The sequence below is a fragment of the Tauraco erythrolophus genome, chromosome W (assembly GCF_009769465.1).
Source record: "Tauraco erythrolophus isolate bTauEry1 chromosome W, bTauEry1.pri, whole genome shotgun sequence".
Lineage (NCBI taxonomy): Eukaryota > Metazoa > Chordata > Aves > Musophagiformes > Musophagidae > Tauraco > Tauraco erythrolophus.
The window spans coordinates 10,480,923-10,499,680 of record NC_141497.1 but is presented as its reverse complement, the minus strand read 5'-3'; the positions used below and the strand labels follow the sequence as shown (position 1 = coordinate 10,499,680).

At 44.2% G+C, this 18,758-nt stretch overlaps 1 protein-coding gene across 5 annotated transcripts in view; it reads left to right on the top strand.

The window, feature by feature from the left end:
* The window catches only part of LOC147526210 (E3 ubiquitin-protein ligase UHRF2-like), a 162,971-nt gene that overhangs the window by 89,822 nt on the left and 54,391 nt on the right, over positions 1-18,758 (top strand). For all 5 annotated transcript variants that reach the window (XM_086630214.1, XM_086630212.1, XM_086630213.1 and 2 more), the window contains 2 exons: positions 3,409-3,518; positions 9,941-10,127. In XM_086630214.1, coding sequence (XP_086486340.1) covers positions 3,409-3,518; positions 9,941-10,127 — 297 coding nt within the window. The remainder of the gene's footprint in view (positions 1-3,408; positions 3,519-9,940; positions 10,128-18,758) is intronic.

Sequence of the window (18,758 nt, the reverse complement as noted above, 5' to 3'; positions counted from 1 at the left end):
TGCTCCATGACCTTGCCAGGCACAGAGGTGAGGCTGACCGGCCTGTAGTTGCCCGGGTCCTCCTTGTTCCCCTTTTTAAAAATGGGGGTTATGTTCCCTCTCTTCCAGTCATCGGGGACCTCGCCAGACCGCCACGACTTCTCAAATACAATGGCCAGTGGCTTGGCAACTTCATCCGCCAGTTCCTTCAGGACCCACGGATGGATCTCATCAGGTCCCATGGACTTGTGCACCTTCAAGTTCCTCAGATGTTCCCGAACCTGCTCTTCAAGTACAGTGGGCGGTGGTTCATCCTCACAGTCCCTGCTAGTTCTTTCCACAGCTTGGGCAGTAAGACAAGAGGCTTTATCAGTGAAAATTGAGGCGAAAAATTCATTGAGTACCTCATCCTTCTCTATGTCCCGGGTAACCAGAGCACCAGTATCCTTCCGGAGGGGGCCTACGTTCTCCTTGGACTTCCTTTTGTCCCCTACATACCTATAGAATGAAGTGGGAGATCCCCATAGCTGTGGCAGACCATCCTAGAAGGGATTCTCACAAACAATCATAGAATGGTTTCGATTAGAAGGGACCTTAAAGATCATGTCCCATGGGCAGGGACACCTTCAACTGCACCTGGTTGCTCAAAGCCTCATCCAACCTGGCCTTGAATACCTCCAGGGATAGGACATCCAAAACTCCTCTGGGCAACCTGTTCCAGTGCCTCACCACCCTCATTGTAAAAAATTTCTTCCTTAGATCTAATCTAAATCTACACTCTTTCAGTTTAAAGCCATTGTCCCTTGTCTGACCCCAATACCTGCGTGTGGTGACAGCCAACATGGTTTCACAAAGGGCAAATTGTGCCTGACTAATTTGGTGGCCTTCTATGATGAGGTTACAGCACTGATGGAGAAGGGAAGAGCAACTGACATCATCTACCTGAACTTGTCGAAAGCATTTGACACTGTCCCGCATGACATCCTTGTCTCTAAACTGGAAAGACGTGGTTTTGATGCATGGACCACTCGGTGGATAAGGAATTGGCTGGATGGTCGCAATCAAAGAGTTGCGGTCAATGGCTCGATGTCCAGGTGGAGGCCAGTGACAAATGGTGTTCCTCAGGGGTCAGTACTGGGGCTGGTGCTGTTTAACATCTTTGTTGGCGACATGGACAGTGGGATCAAGTGCACACTCAGCAAGTTTGCTGACAACACAAGCTGTGTGGTGTTGTGGACACGCTGGAGGGAAGGGATGCCATCCAGAGGGACCTTGACAGGCTGGAGAGGTGGGCCTGTGAGAACCTCATGAAGTTCAACAAGGCCAAGTGCAAGGTCCTGCACATGGGTCAGGGCAACCCCAAGCACAAGTACAGGCTGGGCGGAGAATGGATTGAGAGCAGCATGGAGGAAAAGGAATTGGGAGTGCGGGTGGATGAGAAGTTCAACATGAGCTGGCAATGTGCGCTGGTAGCCCAGAAAGCCAACCATATCCTGGGCTGCATCAAAAGAAGTGTGGCCAGCAGGTCAAGGGAGGTGATTCTGCCCCTCTACTCTGCTCTCATGAGACCCCACCTGGAATACTGTGTTCAGCTCTGGAGTCCCCAACACAAGAAGGACATGGAGCTGCTGAAGCGGGTCCAGAGGAGGGCCACGAAGATGATCCGAGGGTGGAGCACCTCTCCTATGAAGACAGGCTGAGAGAGTTGGGGCTGTTCAGCCTGGAGAAGAGAAGGCTCCAGGTTGATCTTATTGCAGCATTCCAGTACCTAAAGGGGGCCTGCAAGAAAGCTGGACAGGGACTTTTTGCAAGAATATGTAGTGGTAGGACAAGGGACAATGGCTTTAAACTGAAAGAGGGTAGATTTAGATTAGATCTAAGGAAGAAATTTTTTACAATGAAGGTGGTGAGGCAGTGGAACAGGTTGCCCAGAGGAGTTTTGGATGCCCCATCCCTGGAAGTGTTCAAGGCCAGGTTGGATGAGGCTTTGGGCAACCTGTTGTAGTGGAGGGTGTCCCTGCCCATGGCAGGGAGGTTGGAACTAGATGATCTTTGAGGTCCCTTCCAACCCAAACCATTCTATGATTCTATGATTTATGCTGAAATTATCAATACAGTTTATTTCTCAACAAAATTTTACATTAGCAGTTTAGTAGTTTAATACAATATGCTTCTGAATTTAAATAGATGCTTACTAATAGCCAACAATTTATTGAATTTTTGTCTATTTTGACTTTTCCATATAGATCTACTTAAAGTTTAAGATATATAGATATTTCTGTATTTTACATTATGCACACACAAACACACATGCACGCACACAAATATGCATGTATGCATATACACTTTCAATTCAGTATACTTTCAATTTAAAGTTTCCTTTCATTTAGAAGCAAAATGAGGCATAACTGTGTGTTGGTTTAATATAAAATCACTGTTATGGTGTGTATTATTGTCATGGGTTAGGCCGCTCCGGCAACCAAACCCTACACAGTCGCTCACTCACCCTCCCCCACCCCCAGGGATGAGGGAGAGAATTAAAGGAGAAACGGGAAACCCGTGGGTTGAGATAAGAACAATTTAATACAGATGATTTAATACACAGTGTAGATGCTCACCACCCCCTCGTATGCGAAACCCGTCTCGTCCCGAAGCTGCAATCCCGGATGAACGCGAGGCCCCAAAATAGAGAGGGAGAGAGAGATAGTACTCCGAGAGTGGGAGTACTGGAAGAGAGGGGGGGGGGAAAGGCAATAGAGCGAAAGCGCAGAAGCGCAAAAGAGCCAAAGCGTCGAAAGAGCCAAAGCGCAAAAGCCCTTCTTTCCGGCTGACCCTCACTTTTATACTGGGCATGACGCTGCATGATATGGAATACTAATTGGCCAGTTTGGCCCTCAATCTTAAGTTCCACCACAAATTACAAGGGGAATCGTGGCCCCCTTGTCCCGGCTATGCTCCCCCCTTATCCCACCGTGCTTCTGCACTCCGGCCAGAACACGGCACACTGAAAAGTCCTTGGAGTTTCACGTCCAACCACAAACATCAGCTTGCTATCAACATTCTTCTCAGAGCAAGCCTCTGAGTAAAACCAAAACACAGAGGTCTTCTAGCTGCTAAAAAGAAGAGCTAACTCTGTCCCAGCTGAAACCAGGACAATTATATTAGAAGTAGTCTTAGAAGAATCAAGCTGGACAATGAAACATTGTGTTGGGATGTTCATCATCTGTGCCACTAACTAGACTGTATATTGTATTTTGATTTTGCTACATGTTAGAGCACTGCATTTGTTTGTGAAGTCAATAAAAACTCTTTTATCATTGATAAAACAGATACCAGTTAACTATACTACTTTACTCAGGGTTTGCCAATTATAGAGGCTAAGACTAAGAAACAGAGTTCAATGTACTTTATTATAATTTTATTTTTCAGAGGCCCAGAAGATGCAATAAATGACTGCAGAATCCTTTTTATAGAGGAAATGTACAAGATTGAAAAGCCAGGAGCTTATCCATTGACATTTGGAGACGGAGACTTCAAAAGTATGCTTTTTTTATTGTATGATTAAGACTGTTAAATATTTGAACGGCACTAAAAAAATTAAGGGGTCAAAGCACAGAATTAGAATCGTAGAACGGTTTGGGTTGGAAGGGACCTCAAAGATCATCTAGTTCCAACCCCCCTGCCATGGGCAGGGACACTCTCCACTACAACAGGTTGCTCAAAGCCTCATCCAACCTGGCCTTGAACACTTCCAGGGATGGGGCATCCACACCTTCTCTGGGCAACCTGTTCCACTGCCTCACCACCCTCTGAGTGAAAAATTTCTTTCTTATATCTAACCTAAATCTGCCCCCTTTCAGTTTAAATCCATTGCCCCTTGACCTATCACTACACGCCCTTTGTAAAAAGTCCCTCTCCAGCTTTCCTGTAGGCCCCCTTTAGGTACTGGAAAGCTGCTATAAGATCTCCCCGGAGCCTTCTCTTCTCCAGGCTGAACAGCCCCAACTCTCTCAGCCTGTCTTCATAGGAGAGGTGCTCCAGCCCTCGGATCATCTTTGTGGCCCTCCTCTGGACTCGTTCCAGTAGCTCCATGTCCTTATTGTGCTGGGGACTCCAGAGCTGAACACAGTATTCCAGGTGGGGTCTCACGAGAGTTGAGTAGAGGGGCAGAATCACTTCCCTCAACCTGCTGGCCACGCTCCTTTTGATACAGTCCAGGATACGGTTGGCTTTCTGGGCTGCAAGTGCATATTGCTGGCTCATGTTGAGCTTCTCATCCACCAGCACTCCCAAGTCCTTTTCCTCAGGGCTGCTCTCAATCCATTCTCCGCCCAGCCTGTACTTGTGCATGGGATTGCCCCGACCCACATGCAGGACCTTGCACTTGGCCTAGTTGAACTTCATGAGGTTCTCACAGGCCCACCTCTCCAGCCTGTCAAGGTCCCTCTGGATGGCATCCCTTCCCTCCAGCGTGTCCACAGCACCACACAACTTGGTGTCATCCGCAAACTTGCTGAGGGTGCACTTGATCCCACTGTCCATGTCGCCAACAAAGATGTTAAATAGCACTGGTCCCAGTACCGATCCCTGAGGAACACCACTCGTCACTGGCCTCCACTTGGACATTGAACCATTGACCACAACTCTTTGAGTTCGACCATCCAGCATATTCCTTATCCACCGAGTGGTCCATGCATCAAACCCACGTCTTTCTAGTTTAGAGATAAGGATGTCGTGTGGGACAGTTTCTAATGCTTTGGATAAGTCCAGGTAGACAATGTCAGTTGCTCTTCCCCTATCCATCAATGCCGTAACCTCATCATAGAAGGCCACCAAATTAGTCAGGCAGGATTTGCCCTTAGTGAAGCCATGTTGGCTGTCACCAATCACCTCCTTATTTTCTATGTGCCTTAGCATAGTCACCAGGAGGATCTGCTCCATGATCTTGCCGAGCACAGAGGTGAGACTGACTGGCCTGTAGTTCCCTGGGTCTTCTTTTTTCCCCTTTTTAAAGATGGGAGCTATGTTTCCCATTTTCCAGTCAGTGGGAACTTCACCAGATTGCCACGACTTCTGAAACATGATGGATAGTGGCTTAGCAACTTCATCTGCCAGTTCCCTCAGGACCCGCGGATACACCTCATCCGGTCCCATGGACTTGTCCACCTTCAGATTCTTAAGATGGTCTCGAACCTGGTCTTCTCCTACAGTGGGCGGTTCTTCATTCTCACAGTCCCTGACTTTGCCTTCCATGACTTGGGCCATGCCACTAGAGCTCTTACCAGTGAAGACTGAGGCAAAGGAGTCATTGAGAACCTCAGCCTTCTCCATGTCCCGGGTAACCAGGTCCCCCATTTCCTTCCGGAGAGGGTCTACATTCTCCCTAGATCTCTTTTTATCATTGACATATCTATAGAAGCCTTTCTTGTTGCCCTTGATGTCCCTGGCCAGATTTAACTCTATCAGGGCTTTGGCTTTCCTAACCTGATCTCTGGTTACTCGGACAATTTCTCTGTATTCTTCCCAGGCTACCTGTCCTTGCTTCCACCCCCTATAGGCTTTCTTTTTGTGCCCAAGTTGATCCAGGAGCTCCTTGTTCATCCATGCGGGCCTCCTGGTGTTCCTACCTGACTTTCTCTTTGTTGGGATGCACCACTCCTGAGCTTTGAGGAGGTGATCCTTGAATATTAACCAGCTTTCTTGTGCCCCTCTTCCCTCCAGGGCTTCATCCCATTGTACTCTAGCAAGGAGATCCTTGAAGAGGCCAAAGTCTGCTTTCCTGAAATCCAGGGTAGTGAGCCTGCTGTGCACCCTCCTTGCTTCTCTAAGTATCTTGAATTCTACCATTTCATGATCACAAAGTCCCTTTTGATGGCCTTTGGACTTCTCTCTGTTAGCTCATCAGTACCAACCTGCATGACCAGTAATGGATAATAATCAGAGGGCCGTACCAGACCAGGGAGTTTCCTAGTGACGTCCCTGACCCGGGCCCCAGGGAGGCAGCAGACTTCCCTGTGGGTTGGGTCCGGTAGACATATTGGCCCCTCTGTTCCCTTCAGAAGGGAATCACCTATGACAATCACCCTCCTTTTTCTTTTAACAGGGGCAGTCAGAAATCGTGGAGCAGACTGACTCCCCTTAGGCAACCCTCTGCATGGGCCCTCCTCTATATTTTCCTCTTTTGATGAGGTTTTAATACCGACGGCAGTCCAACCCAGCTTTGGAGACACCTCCAAGCAGGGACAACCATCACCCTCCCTGTCATCCAGTTCCCCTTGCAGAGCACTGTACCTGTTACATAAGGACACCTGGGGGGGCAAGGGAATTGCCAGGCAATTGCACTTGCCACGCCAAGCAGGGACCTTGTGCCATCGCTCCCTGTCCCCTAATTCCTCACGTTCCCTTATCCCCTTTAACCTCTCTGCTTCATCTTTCAGCTCTGCCACAACCAGATTATGGCAGCTGTCAATTTCCCTCTTGCTTTCCCTAATTATTCTTAACCTGCTCACCTCCTCCCTGAGCTCCAGCACTTCATCCTGGAGCTGCGCCACCCGGCTTAGCAGGTCATCGACCTGCTCGCACCTCACGCAGCCATCCTCAGGGTTGCTCCCAGCTACCAAGGATAAGCTGTGACATTCCTCACAGCCTGTGATCTGAACACCACATCCCTTTAAGTGGGTGCAGAAAGCACATTTTTCCTCCTGAGTCGCCACCATGACTCCTTGATAAGGTGGAGCACTTCAAAACCCGTCCAAGAAGCTGTAAACTGCAGCAGCTGTCCCCTCGTTAGGCAGGAACAATAGCCTTCCTCAGCTCGTTCCCGGTGGGCAATGACTCTATCCTTGCCCTCCCTGAGGCTATTTATAGCCCCGTGACTCACAGCTGTGCTGACTCCGCCCGGCTCTCGCAGCAGCCCGCCTACGCCGGCACCGCCCCCAACAGCGGCAGATCTGGTCCCGGCTAGAAAATGCTTCCAGAAAAGCCCTAGAAAAGAGCTTTTCTTCGGCTTTTTTCTTCAGCAGCTCTCCCCAGTCGCAGTCTTACCTGCTCTGAAGTGGATCTCCGCAGAAAATATATTTTATTCTCCGCAGAAAACATATTTTTTCTCCGCAGAAACATATTTTAGATTTTTTTATACAAAATAGAACTGATCATCAACATGTTACTTTAACTTCTATCAGAATCTAAATTTGTACAATGAACATCAGATAAGTTTTATCCTTCAAAAGAAAGGAATATGAAAGAACCTATGCAGCTAAATTGTACAGTGGTGGTAGGGGTGAACAGGCTCATCTCTATCCATACAGTGCAAGTAAAATCAATGCAATTTGAGTTATTAAACCACTTTAAAATAGAAATGGAAAAAGGATGTTTTATGGCCCAGTTCTTCCCTTTTGTCTCACTGAGTTTGCTTTTAGTTAGAGTTAGAGTACATGAGGAAACTCTTGCAAATTGATTGTTATCAGTAATAAAAATGACTATATGTTTCGTTCTTCTCATCTACCTTAAACTTTTTATTTTATCCTTTTACCTTTGTCCTAAAGTAATAGTAGTAACAGGAGTCAAATGTTATCTGATAGATGTCACGATATATCACTTCTTTTAAAAGTAAGAAAATAATATTCTTAATTTATAGCATTTCTGATAGTCTAGAGCTACTTGGGAACATCAGAAAAGAGTTTTGTTTATCCAGGTGAATGATATAATTCGATATTGCAGTAGTTTCAGAGAACCAGAAGATCAAGTTTTAAACTTCATAGGATGGTTGAAGAAAATGTGATATGAGGAAAAGAGAAGATAATTTAAACTTTGACACATACTATTCATTTGTCCATTATTATCAAAGGTGTCTTGGTTCTCTAGCTCAGTGGATGCCAAAGTGGGGTGCATACACCCCAGCAAGTGTGCAAGAGAATTCATTGGGGTGCAGGAAGAAAATAATTTTTGCCCTGTTCTAAAATTAAATTAAATTTTAAATAGTGTTTATTTTGTCTTTATCTCATCCTTTTTAAACTTCTTTTTTGTGTATATTTTATAATGTACATAATATATTAGTAGAGTAATACATGTATATCATTTATAAATAAATATATATATATTGAAGATGCATGCTCAAAAGTTTTTTACTGATGGGATGCACAAACAAAAAAATTTGGAGACCACTGCTCTAGCTTCCTGCTTCTAATCCAAACTCTCAAACAATTGTTCCAGTTCCTCCTTGTCCCCTGATTCAAGGCCCATTTCTTCACTGAAATAAGGAAAATGTTCCTTCAGCTGTCCGGAAGTGCTCTGGTCATCACATTACTTAGTTGTTATTATTATATACTGTATCGCATAATCATAGTTTAGTTTGTCAGATTCACTTCCATAGTCTTTCCTGATGGTTTTTACAAAGAAATACTCACTCCAAAATTGTTCTTCTTTAATGCTATAGTTCTTTGAGCTGTCAAGTGCTTTTAAGTCTTCTCTTCCTTCTAAACTTATACTTGTTTCAGACACTTTCTGTAATAGTTAATTCTGCTACATGTGTTCAATTTTCCTACTCTCTCCTTTTCATCTAATATAAGACTATTAAATATTCTCCTTTTTCTGTAAAGACATTTCTTACCTTAGCTGAGGAACCAATACCTATGCTGTTACTATATGAAGGATACATTGGTCTAAATTCCCAAATGAGCAGAAACAGAAGGGTAGCATTAATTCCACTTCTGTAAAAAGAAACTATGTGAAAATTGATGATCTGGGATCATCTGTCGTCCTTGATTAATAATTCTTATATCCATCTGGATATTAATTTTTTAGAGGGATGGAGTTTTTCTGAGTTGTAATTTGCTCATCATAGCTCAAGCTATCCATTTACAGTTTATTAATATCTACATTTAAGAAAACTCCTGCTGAAGAATATGCCAAGATCTGATCTGTAGGAAGTAGTGGTGGAGTAGTGGTGGTGAGGAATCAGAGAAGCTGCTGATCAGTCAGTTTCATTGTTGCTTGTACGCACAGCAGAAGAAATTCCATTAATCCAGGGAGTCAAATGCCTCATAAAAGCACCATTTTCAAATAGGGACAGTGCTCATATGTGTAAAGAATTGAGTCCTATTGATGTAGTAATGCATAAAAGCAGTAATCTGGTCATTTTACAACACTAATGTAGGCTGATCCAAGTGCTTAAGTTTTAGTAAACCAACGTAATTAAACATATTCTTTCATTTGAGTGTTTGAATTAAGAGGAAAAAAATACTTATTGCTAAGAATAAAGATGAAACTTGTCGATTTTTTCAGATTTAAATAAAAATTATCTTGAATTTATGAAATTATAATAAAACTGTATTCTTTATTTATCAACCCTGTGCATTTTTTTTTAATCGCAACACTATGACTGTAATTTCACAGTTCTGTTCAAGTCCTTCTACAGACGGTCCTGCCAAGGCAACTTGCAGAACAATATCTTCTCATGACTTAGTCCATCAAAATGAGTCTATTCATTCACATTAATAAGTGCTAAGTCTTCATAAAAATTAGTCAGTTATTATAATGGACTCAGTGAAGTCAAGCTGCCAGTGAACTATGTTGCCACTGTTTGACTGTGTAGAGCTATTTTCTTTCTTTTTTACATCCCACATGCCTCCATTCCCCAATGGCCAGGGTAGCAGAGCAACAGGCTAGGTTGCAACCTAGCCTGGAAAATGACAATGACTCTTTCATAAATGTTAGACTGAAGAACACAAGTTGATATTGACAGTAGCTATGTCATGTAGTAATACATAAGTGTTATATAGGTATAAACTGTTCCTGTTGGCTTGATCTTTTTAAACCTAGACTTCATTGTAATAGCAAAGCTACTACATCCATGGCATGTTCATGTGGGCACACACATATATATTATTCTTCCATTATGTTGTATTTATAAATCTGAAATCAGTTTTCTAAGACCTGTGGCTTTTTTTATCTTTTTTGATAGGAAAGAGTGGCCCTGAATGCAAGCACTGCAGGGCTGACCCAGATAAGGAATGTCGCTTTTGCTCCTGTTACTTGTGTGGTGGAAAACAGGATGCTCACATGCAACTCCTTTGTGATGAATGTAATATGGCTTATCATATATACTGCCTGAACCCTCCCTTAAGCAAGATACCAGAAGATGAGGATTGGTAAATATACAAGGATGATTTACTTATGTATATTCCATTCTACACAAGGTACCTCTTTGTTATTTGCAACTAGAGGAATTGCTGAAGAGCTTTTATATTTCTGGTATGTTTTTCATCCTTGCACCATATGTAAACATATTTTACATTTTACATTAAGATTCTATTTATAAATATAATTCATAAACTATTGGTATTGAGCATTATTGACTATTATAGAATTTCAGAAATTAGCTTGTTCAGTTTATGACCTCTGTGATATTAACTGATGATATTAGACTTAATTAGCACCTCCTACAGTGGTGCTTCCCCAACCTGTTTGTTTTATTCAGGCTTCATTGCTGCTTCTCCTTAAATCCTTTTCTTTCCCCTCAATCTCAGCCCTTGTTGCTGCCTCCTTGCCCTTCCCTTATACTATAGCTGCCTCATTAATTTTTTCTGCTCTGAGAAAACCACTACCTTACTCCTCCCCATTTCCAGTAACTAGCACCACCATCAAGAAAGCCAAATTAGTAGGCCTCATTAGTAGGTGGACTCAGCTAACTCCATTTTGAGCTGACTCTTCATGGAGCCAGCATCAGCCATTGAAGCTTATCATCTTGAGCTCCATGCCACATCTCACCTATATCAATTATGTGCAACTCATACCATTTGTACTTATAACTTGCTTGTAAAATATGTTAAATACTAATCTTTTATAAGTGACTTATAAATAGAACTTTAGAATTAAGTTTTCCATTATGAATACATCAATAGATGTCTATGGACACGTTTTCCATTATGAATACATCAATAGATGTCTATGGACACGTTTTAAAGAAAAACTTTGAACTACAATTTGTGATACATTTTGTTGGAACAAAAATGGAAGATGTAACATTCGATGGAAGTAAATAACTTAGTGTACTGTATTACATCAGCTGCCTCATATTTAGTAAGTTTGTTTATAATAAGGTGTCTAATGCTCTACATTTTTTCCCAGACTAATATATTTCGGTTACTTCAATTCCAGTTATATTTATACCTATAAGCAACTTCAATTATGAAATTTGGTGAGGGTTTTTTCATTCTGTATATGTGCACACTGAAATGCTTCTGCTGATTTAAAAGGAAATAGACATATCCTTTTGAATATTTTGAACAGAAAATAATTTTACTCATATTTGCCCAGTTTAGAAAAACAAGCTATGCTGGATCTCATTCTCACCAACAAGGAGAGGCTGGTGGGGAATGTGAAGCTCAAGGGCAGCCTTGGCTGCAGTGACCATGAAATGGTGGAGTTCAAGATCCTTAGGGAGGCAAGGAGGGTGCTCAGCAAGCTGAGCTTCAGAAGAGCAGACTTTGACTTCCTCAGGAATCTGCGTGGTAGAGTATCATGGGATAAAGCCCGGGAGGGCAGAGGGGCCCAAGAAAGCTGGCTAATATTCGAGGATCACCTCCTCCAAGCTCAGGAGCAGTGCATCCCAACAAAGAGGAAGTCAGGTAGGAACAACAGGAGGCCTGCATGGATGAACAAGGAGCTCCTGGACCAACTCAAACACAAAAAGGAAGCCTACAGAGGGTGGAAGCAAGGACAGGCACCTTGGAAGAATACAGAGAAATTGTCTGAGCAACCAGGAATCAGTTTAGGAAAGCTAAAGCCCTGATGGAATTAAAGCTGGCCAGGGATGTCAAGGGCGACAAGAAAAGCTTCTATAGGTATGTCGATGATAAAAGAGGAACTAGGGGAAATGTGATCCTTCTCCAAAAGGAAACGGGAGATCTCGTTACCCTAGATGTGGAGAAGGCTGAGGTACTCAATGACTTTTTTGCCTCAGTCTTCATTGACAAGTGCCCAAGTTACAGAAGGCAAAGGCAGGGACTGTGAGAATGAAGAACCACCCACTGTAGGAGAAGATCAGGTTTGAGACCATCTAAGGAACCTGAAGGTGGACAAGTCCATGGGAAGTGATGAGATGCATCTGTGGGTCGTGAGGGAACTGACAGATGAAGTTGCTAAGCCACTATTCATCATATTTGAGAAGTCATGGCAGTCTGGTGAAGTTCCCACCGACTGGAAAAGGAGAAACATAGCCCCCATCTTTAAAAAGGGAAAAAAGGAAGACCCGGGGAACTACAGACCAGTCAGTCTCACCTCTGTGCTTGGCAAGATCATGGAGCAGATCCTCCTGGAAACTACTCTAGGACACATGGAAAAAAAGGAGGTGAGGATGAGGCTTTGAGCAATCTGGTGTAGTGGAGGGTGTCCCTACCCATGGCAGAGAGGTTGAAACTAGATGATCTTTAAGGTCACTTCCAACCCAAACCATTCTATGATTCTATGAAGCTGCTGAATTTGAACACTGTCTAGAAAATATTTTCAATACATTTTGCAAATTTGTATGAGTTGTTGGGACTAAATATGTCATTTATTGTCTGTGCGCTTCCAGTTTCTTGTATATGAAAATATTTGTGTATACAGGTATATATAATCTTTATTCAGCAGTCTTTGTTGGGCAACATGATAGGGAGATAGGTATAGGAGTAGGTATAAGACCATATAAAACTATATCAGCTATTATTTCTATGAACAGGTATAAGAATAGGCCTAAGACTACATAAGAATCTGGAATACATAGCTCTGTAAAATGTTAGAAGTTATCAAATGCTAATCCCTGCTTTGAAATACTAACTACGCGAAAAGAAGGCCGGTAAGAGAGACAAAATAAATGATGGCAAGGTTGTAACTCGTGACCCATAGGGAGAAAAACAGACAAAGAGGAGAGATAAGGACTAACAAGAACTAACATTTGTCTTCAAACAATAACAAGTAGGAGACAACCAGGTGTCCACTCAAGGCCAGGCCAGGCTGGGAAATGATTTGGTTCTGCAAGCCCAGCCAAAACAGGAATTTTAGGGAAGAAGTGAAAACACACGGCGAGGAAGACCTATGGCCTTCATCCCAAAGACCCCTGCCCACGACCACCAGGAGGCGTGTCAAGGAGGAGCCTGAGGCGGATCCTGAGGCGGGGACTACGGAAATGATCTCCTGGGAGAGACTGACCTTTTGGGGAGGGGGTTATGAGTATGTCTGTAAAAATACAAGAAAACTGCTACGGCGGGTGTGCACGTTTGTGGTGGAGCGATCCCCCGTGCACCCAGCGCTGCAATAAACATACCTACTTTACAACTTTCTGAGTTGTGGAGTCTGTTTCCGCACTTCAACATGTGAATCCCAGCTATCCCCAGGTTTTCTGCTTTTGTGCACAGAAGACTAATATCTGCCCCAACATCCATTCACTTCCTACTAATTGCTTATGGAAGTGAGCTGAAGATCTTCATGCTTCCAAATCATGTGTTGGAAAGCATTCTCTGCTATAGTGCTTCAGAGTTGGTCACAGTCCTTAGTGTTCTTTTCTGACTGTGCTTTATTTTTGGATGTAATAACTGAGAAGTTTTTTTACTACAGTTCTCTAGAATATTAAAGGAAATATTATTCGGGATCTGATGAGGTGCATCCGCGGGTCCTGAGGGAGCTGGCAGATGAAGTTGCTAAGCCACTATCCATCATATTTCAGAAGTCGTGGCAGTTTGGTGAAGTTCCCAATGACTGGAAAAAGGGAAACATAGCCCCCATCTTTAAAAAGGGGAAAAAAGAAGACCCAGGGAACTACAGGCCAGTCAGTCTCACCTCTGTGCCCGGCAAGATCATGGAGCAGATCCTCCTGGCGACTATGCTAAGGCACACAGAAAACAAGGAGGTGATTGGTGATAGCCAACATGGCTTCACTAAGGGCAAATCCTGCCTGACTAATTTGGTGGCCTTCTATGATGAGGTTACAGCACTGATGGAGAAGGGAAGAGCAACTGACATTGTCTACCTGGACTTGTCCAAAGCATTTGATACTGTCCCACACGACATCCTTGTCTCTAAACTGGAGAGACATGGATTTGATGGATGGACCACTCGGTGGATAAGGAATTGGCTGGATGGTCGCACTCAAAGATTTGTGGACAACGGTTCAATGTCCAAGTGGAGGCCAGTGACGAGTGGTGTTCCTTAGGGGTCAGTACTGGGGCCAGTGCTATTTAACATCTTTGTTGGCGACATGGACAGTGGGATCGAGTGCACCCTCAACAGGTTTGCAGACGACACCAAGTTGTGTGGTGTTGTGGACACGCTGGAGGGAAGGGATGCCATCCAGAGGGACCTTGACAGGCTGGAGAGGTGGGCCTGTGAGAACCTCATGAAGTTCAACAAGGCCAAGTGCAAGGTCCTGCACATGGGTCAGGGAAATCCCAAGCACAAGTACAGGCTGGGCAGAGAATGGATCGAGAGCAGCCCTGAGGAAAAGCACTTCGGAGTGCTGGTGGATGAGAAGCTCAACATGAGCCAGCAATGTGCGCTGGCAGCCCAGAAAGCCAACCGTATCCTGGGCTGCATCAAAAGAAGTGTGGCCAGCAGGTTGAGGGAGGTGATTCTGCCCCTCTATTCTGCTCTCATGAGACCCCACCTAGAGTACTGCATTCAGCTCTGGAGTCCCCAACACAAGAAGGACATGGAGCTGCTGGATCGGGTCCAGAGGAGGGCCACAAAGATGATCCGAGGGCTGGAACACCTCTCCTATGAAGACAGGCTGAGAGAGTTGGGTCTATTCAACCTTGAGAAGAGAAGGCTCCGGGGTGATCTTATAGCAGCCTTCCAGTACCTAAAGGGGGCCTACAGGAAAGCTGGAGAGGGAATTTTTGCAAGGGCGCGTAGTGATAGGACAAGGGTCAATGGCTTTAAATTGAAAGAGGGGAGATTTAGTTTCGATATAAGGAAGAAATTTTTCACTCAGAGGGTGGTGAGGCAGTGGAACAGGTTGCCCAGAGAAGGTGTGGATGCCCCATCCCTGGAAGTGTTCAAGGCCAGGTTGGATGAGGCTTTGGGCAACCTGGTGTAGTGGAGGGTGTCCCTGCCCATGGCAGGGGGGTTGGAACTAGATGATCTTTGAGGTCCCTTCCAACCCTAACCATTCTATGATTCTATGATTGTATGATTATTTAGGATCTGTCCTCTGACAGTGCATCCATTCTTCTTAAGGTCCCCTTACTCCTAAAAGACTCTATACCGATATTCCAGCAGCAAAAAGTAATTTTATCTTCCAATAATAATCACAGCATGGTTGCAAAAAAAAAAATATACATGCTTCAGGTTTATTTTTTTTAAAAAGAGCAACCTTCAAAACGTGTTTGATCAGGAAAGAACATAGTCTGAATGTCAATGTCTAGGTGGAGTTTGCCTAGTGGAAAATTATGGAAAAGTTCTTTATCTTTGAATTTAACAGGTATGATTTGGGAATTATTGTTTTAGTCTATATTTTTCAATTTTTAGAAATTTAGAATGCTTTTACATTTTTTCTCAATTTTTTTGTAATAAGCCACTTTAAGACTACCAAGATTCCAGGTGTTAAACTGAATTGTGAATTGTGACTATGTTCTGCAATAAATATGTTTGAATCCTAGATTGCAAATAAAAACATGATTTGAGGTAGCTCCCATCTTCTTAGAGGGTTTAGAGTGTGCATACACAGTGACTTGTTGCCATATAGTAACTAGTTCTTCTGTTCATACTCAGAGATAAAAAGTATATAGTAAAAGGCATTAGTAGTAGTAGTAATCTAAATATATTGTTGTTATTATTATAGATCAAGCTTCTTCCACTAGTGACTTTTGGACCAAACTCAGCCCATGGAAGCCAGAAGGAATGGCAGTTGCCTTTTCCTTGTCACTACTGGAGTGGGAAAAAAGTGCTGTTAGAAGCAATAAAAGGATCTGTGTGCTCCTGTCCTCCCTTTGCCTTAGCCACTCTTTCCTACAAACTTCTATCCTTTTTCTACCATAATGGTTTTATGATGATTGGAATGATTCCCAATGCTATATGAGGCAAAGAAATTTATAGAAATTGAATTTAATATTCCTGTTTGTTGAGCACTGAGTCACATTTCTGATGCCTTAGGCATTGTAGGTGTCCTGGTTTCATCTGGGATAGAGTTAATTTTCCTCCTAGTAGCTGGTACAGTGCTGTGTTTTGAATTTAGGATGAGAATAATGTTGATAACACACTGATGTTTTAGTTGTTGATGAGCAGTGCTTACACTAAGTCAAGGACTGTTCAGCTTCTCATACTGCCCTGCCAGCGAGGAGGCCAGGGATACACAAGAAGCTGGGAGGGGACACAGCCAGGACAGCTGACCCAAACTGGCCAAAGGAATATTCCATACCATATGACATCATGCTCAGTATATAAACTGAGGGGAAAGTTAGCCGGGGGGCTGCTGCTCGGAGACTGGCTGGGCATCGGTCAGCAGGTGGTGAGCAATTGCATTGTGCATCACTTGTTTTCTATATTCTTTTATCATTACTATTATTATTTTCCTTTCCTTTTCTGTCCTATTAATCTGTCTTTGTCTCAACCCATGAATTTTACCTTTTGTTTCCAAATCTCTCCCCCATCCCACTGGTGGGGAGAGAGTGAGCTCAATGGGTTGAGATAACGACAGATCTGACCAGAGAGTGTTAAAACAAATTGGTTATAAGCATTCATTATATTAGTTTGTCGCTGGTCACAATATTGATGTATTTGCTCTCAAAGCTGTCGTGCTTGTTCTCAGAGTTGTGTTATGTAACACCTTGCTTGCAGTATATGTTCCCTGTTGTGCTGTTTATCATCTCTGGTGCTGGGTGAAGGTTATCATTTTGCTGTACAAAACAGTACACTGGGAGTCTGAGAAAGAGATAGACTGGTGGTGTCATGCTCTGCCCAACCTGAAACAGCAACAAAAACCCCAAGATGAAGGGAATTCTGTATCCTCCCCCCACCAGGCTGAAGGCAGTAGCTTAAAGGAAAGGAGTCAATGGAGGCAACCCTGTGCTCGGGGTGGCAGGCAACCCCCTCCTTGCCCACCTCACCTTTCCAGGTGCCTCTGTACAATAGGTATTAGGCTCTGGAGGTGGAAGGCCTATTGACAGATAATGTGGCTGACTCCATCTGCACCAGACGTGTTGCCAGGATAAGAAAGGCCTACCCCCCATATCACAACGACCTCCACGAGGAACAAAAGACGATTAATAGTTATAGGTGACATCCATCTGAGGGGAACAGAGGGTCCAATATGCCCAACAGACCCTCCTCTTAGGGAAGTCTGCTGCCTCCCTGGGGCCCGGGTTAAAGACATCACTAGGAAACTTCCTACCCTGGTAGGGCCCTTGGACTATTACCCGTTACTGCTCTTCCATGTGGGTGGCAATGAAGCTGCAACATGAAGTCCAAGGGGGATCAAGAGAGACTTCAGAGCCCTGGGATGGTTAGTAAGGGAATCTGGGACACAGGTTCTCTTTTCTTCTATCCTTCCATTTCTGAGCAGTGACGCTGGAAGAAACAGATGTGCCCAGTCTATTGCTACATGGCTCTGTGGCTGGTATCACTGCCACAATTTTGAGATTTTCAACAATGAGATGGCCTACATGGCACCAGGCTTGCTGACACCAGATGGGACACCTTTCTCAAAGGGGAACAAGGGTCTCTGCACAACAGCCAGCAGGGCTCATTGACAGGGCTTTAAACAAGATTCAAAGGGGGAGGGGGATAATATCAGACTTGATCAAGACAAGCTGAGAGCACATGAAGAGCAGCAGAAAGGAATTCCAGTCACTCCAGCCAGGAAGTCAGCTTCATCAGAGGACCAATTTAAATGCCTCTATGCAAAAGCACATAGCATGAGGAATAAACAAGAGGAGTTAAAAGTGTGTGCGTGCCTGCAGGGCTATGATCTTACTGGCATCACAGAGACGTGGTGGGATGAATCCTTTGACTGGAGTGTTGGAATGGAAGGATACAGGCTCTTTAGGAAGAACAGGCAGGGGAGATGAGGAGGAGGTGTCACTCTCTATGTCAAAGACCAGCTGGAGTGCATGGAGCTCTGCCTAGGGATGGATGAGGAGCTGACTGAGAGCTTATGGGTCAGGATTAAAGGGATGTCAGGGACAGGTGACATTGTAGTGGGGGTCTACTACAGGCCACCTGACCAGGAAGACCGAGTGGATGAGGCCCTCTATAGATAAATAGGCAAAGCCTCACGTTCATGAGCCCTGATCCTCATGGGGACCTCTAACCACCCCGATATCTGTTGGAGGGACAACACAGCAGGGCATAAGCAATCCAGGAGGTTCCTGGAATGCATTGATGATAACTTCCTTCTCCAGGTGGTAGAGGAACCAATGAGTAGAGGTGCTTTGCTGGACCTTGTTCTCACCAATAAGGAGGGGCTGGTGGGGAACGGGATGCTTAAGGGCAGCCTTGGCAGTAGTGACCATGAAATGGTAGAGTTCAAGATCTTTAGGGCAGCAAGTAGGGCGCTCAGCAAGCTCACTACCCTGGACTTCAGGAGAGCAGACTTCGGCCTCTTCAGGGATCTACTTGGTAGAGTACCATGGAAGAAAGCCCTGGAGGGAAGAGGGGCCCAAGAAAGTTGGCTAATATTCAAGGATCACCTCCTTCAAGCTCTGGAACGATGCATCCCAACAAAGAGGAAGTCAGGTAGGAACAACAGGAGGCCTGCATGGATGAACAAGGAGCTCCTGGACCAACTCAAACACAAAAAGAAGCCTACA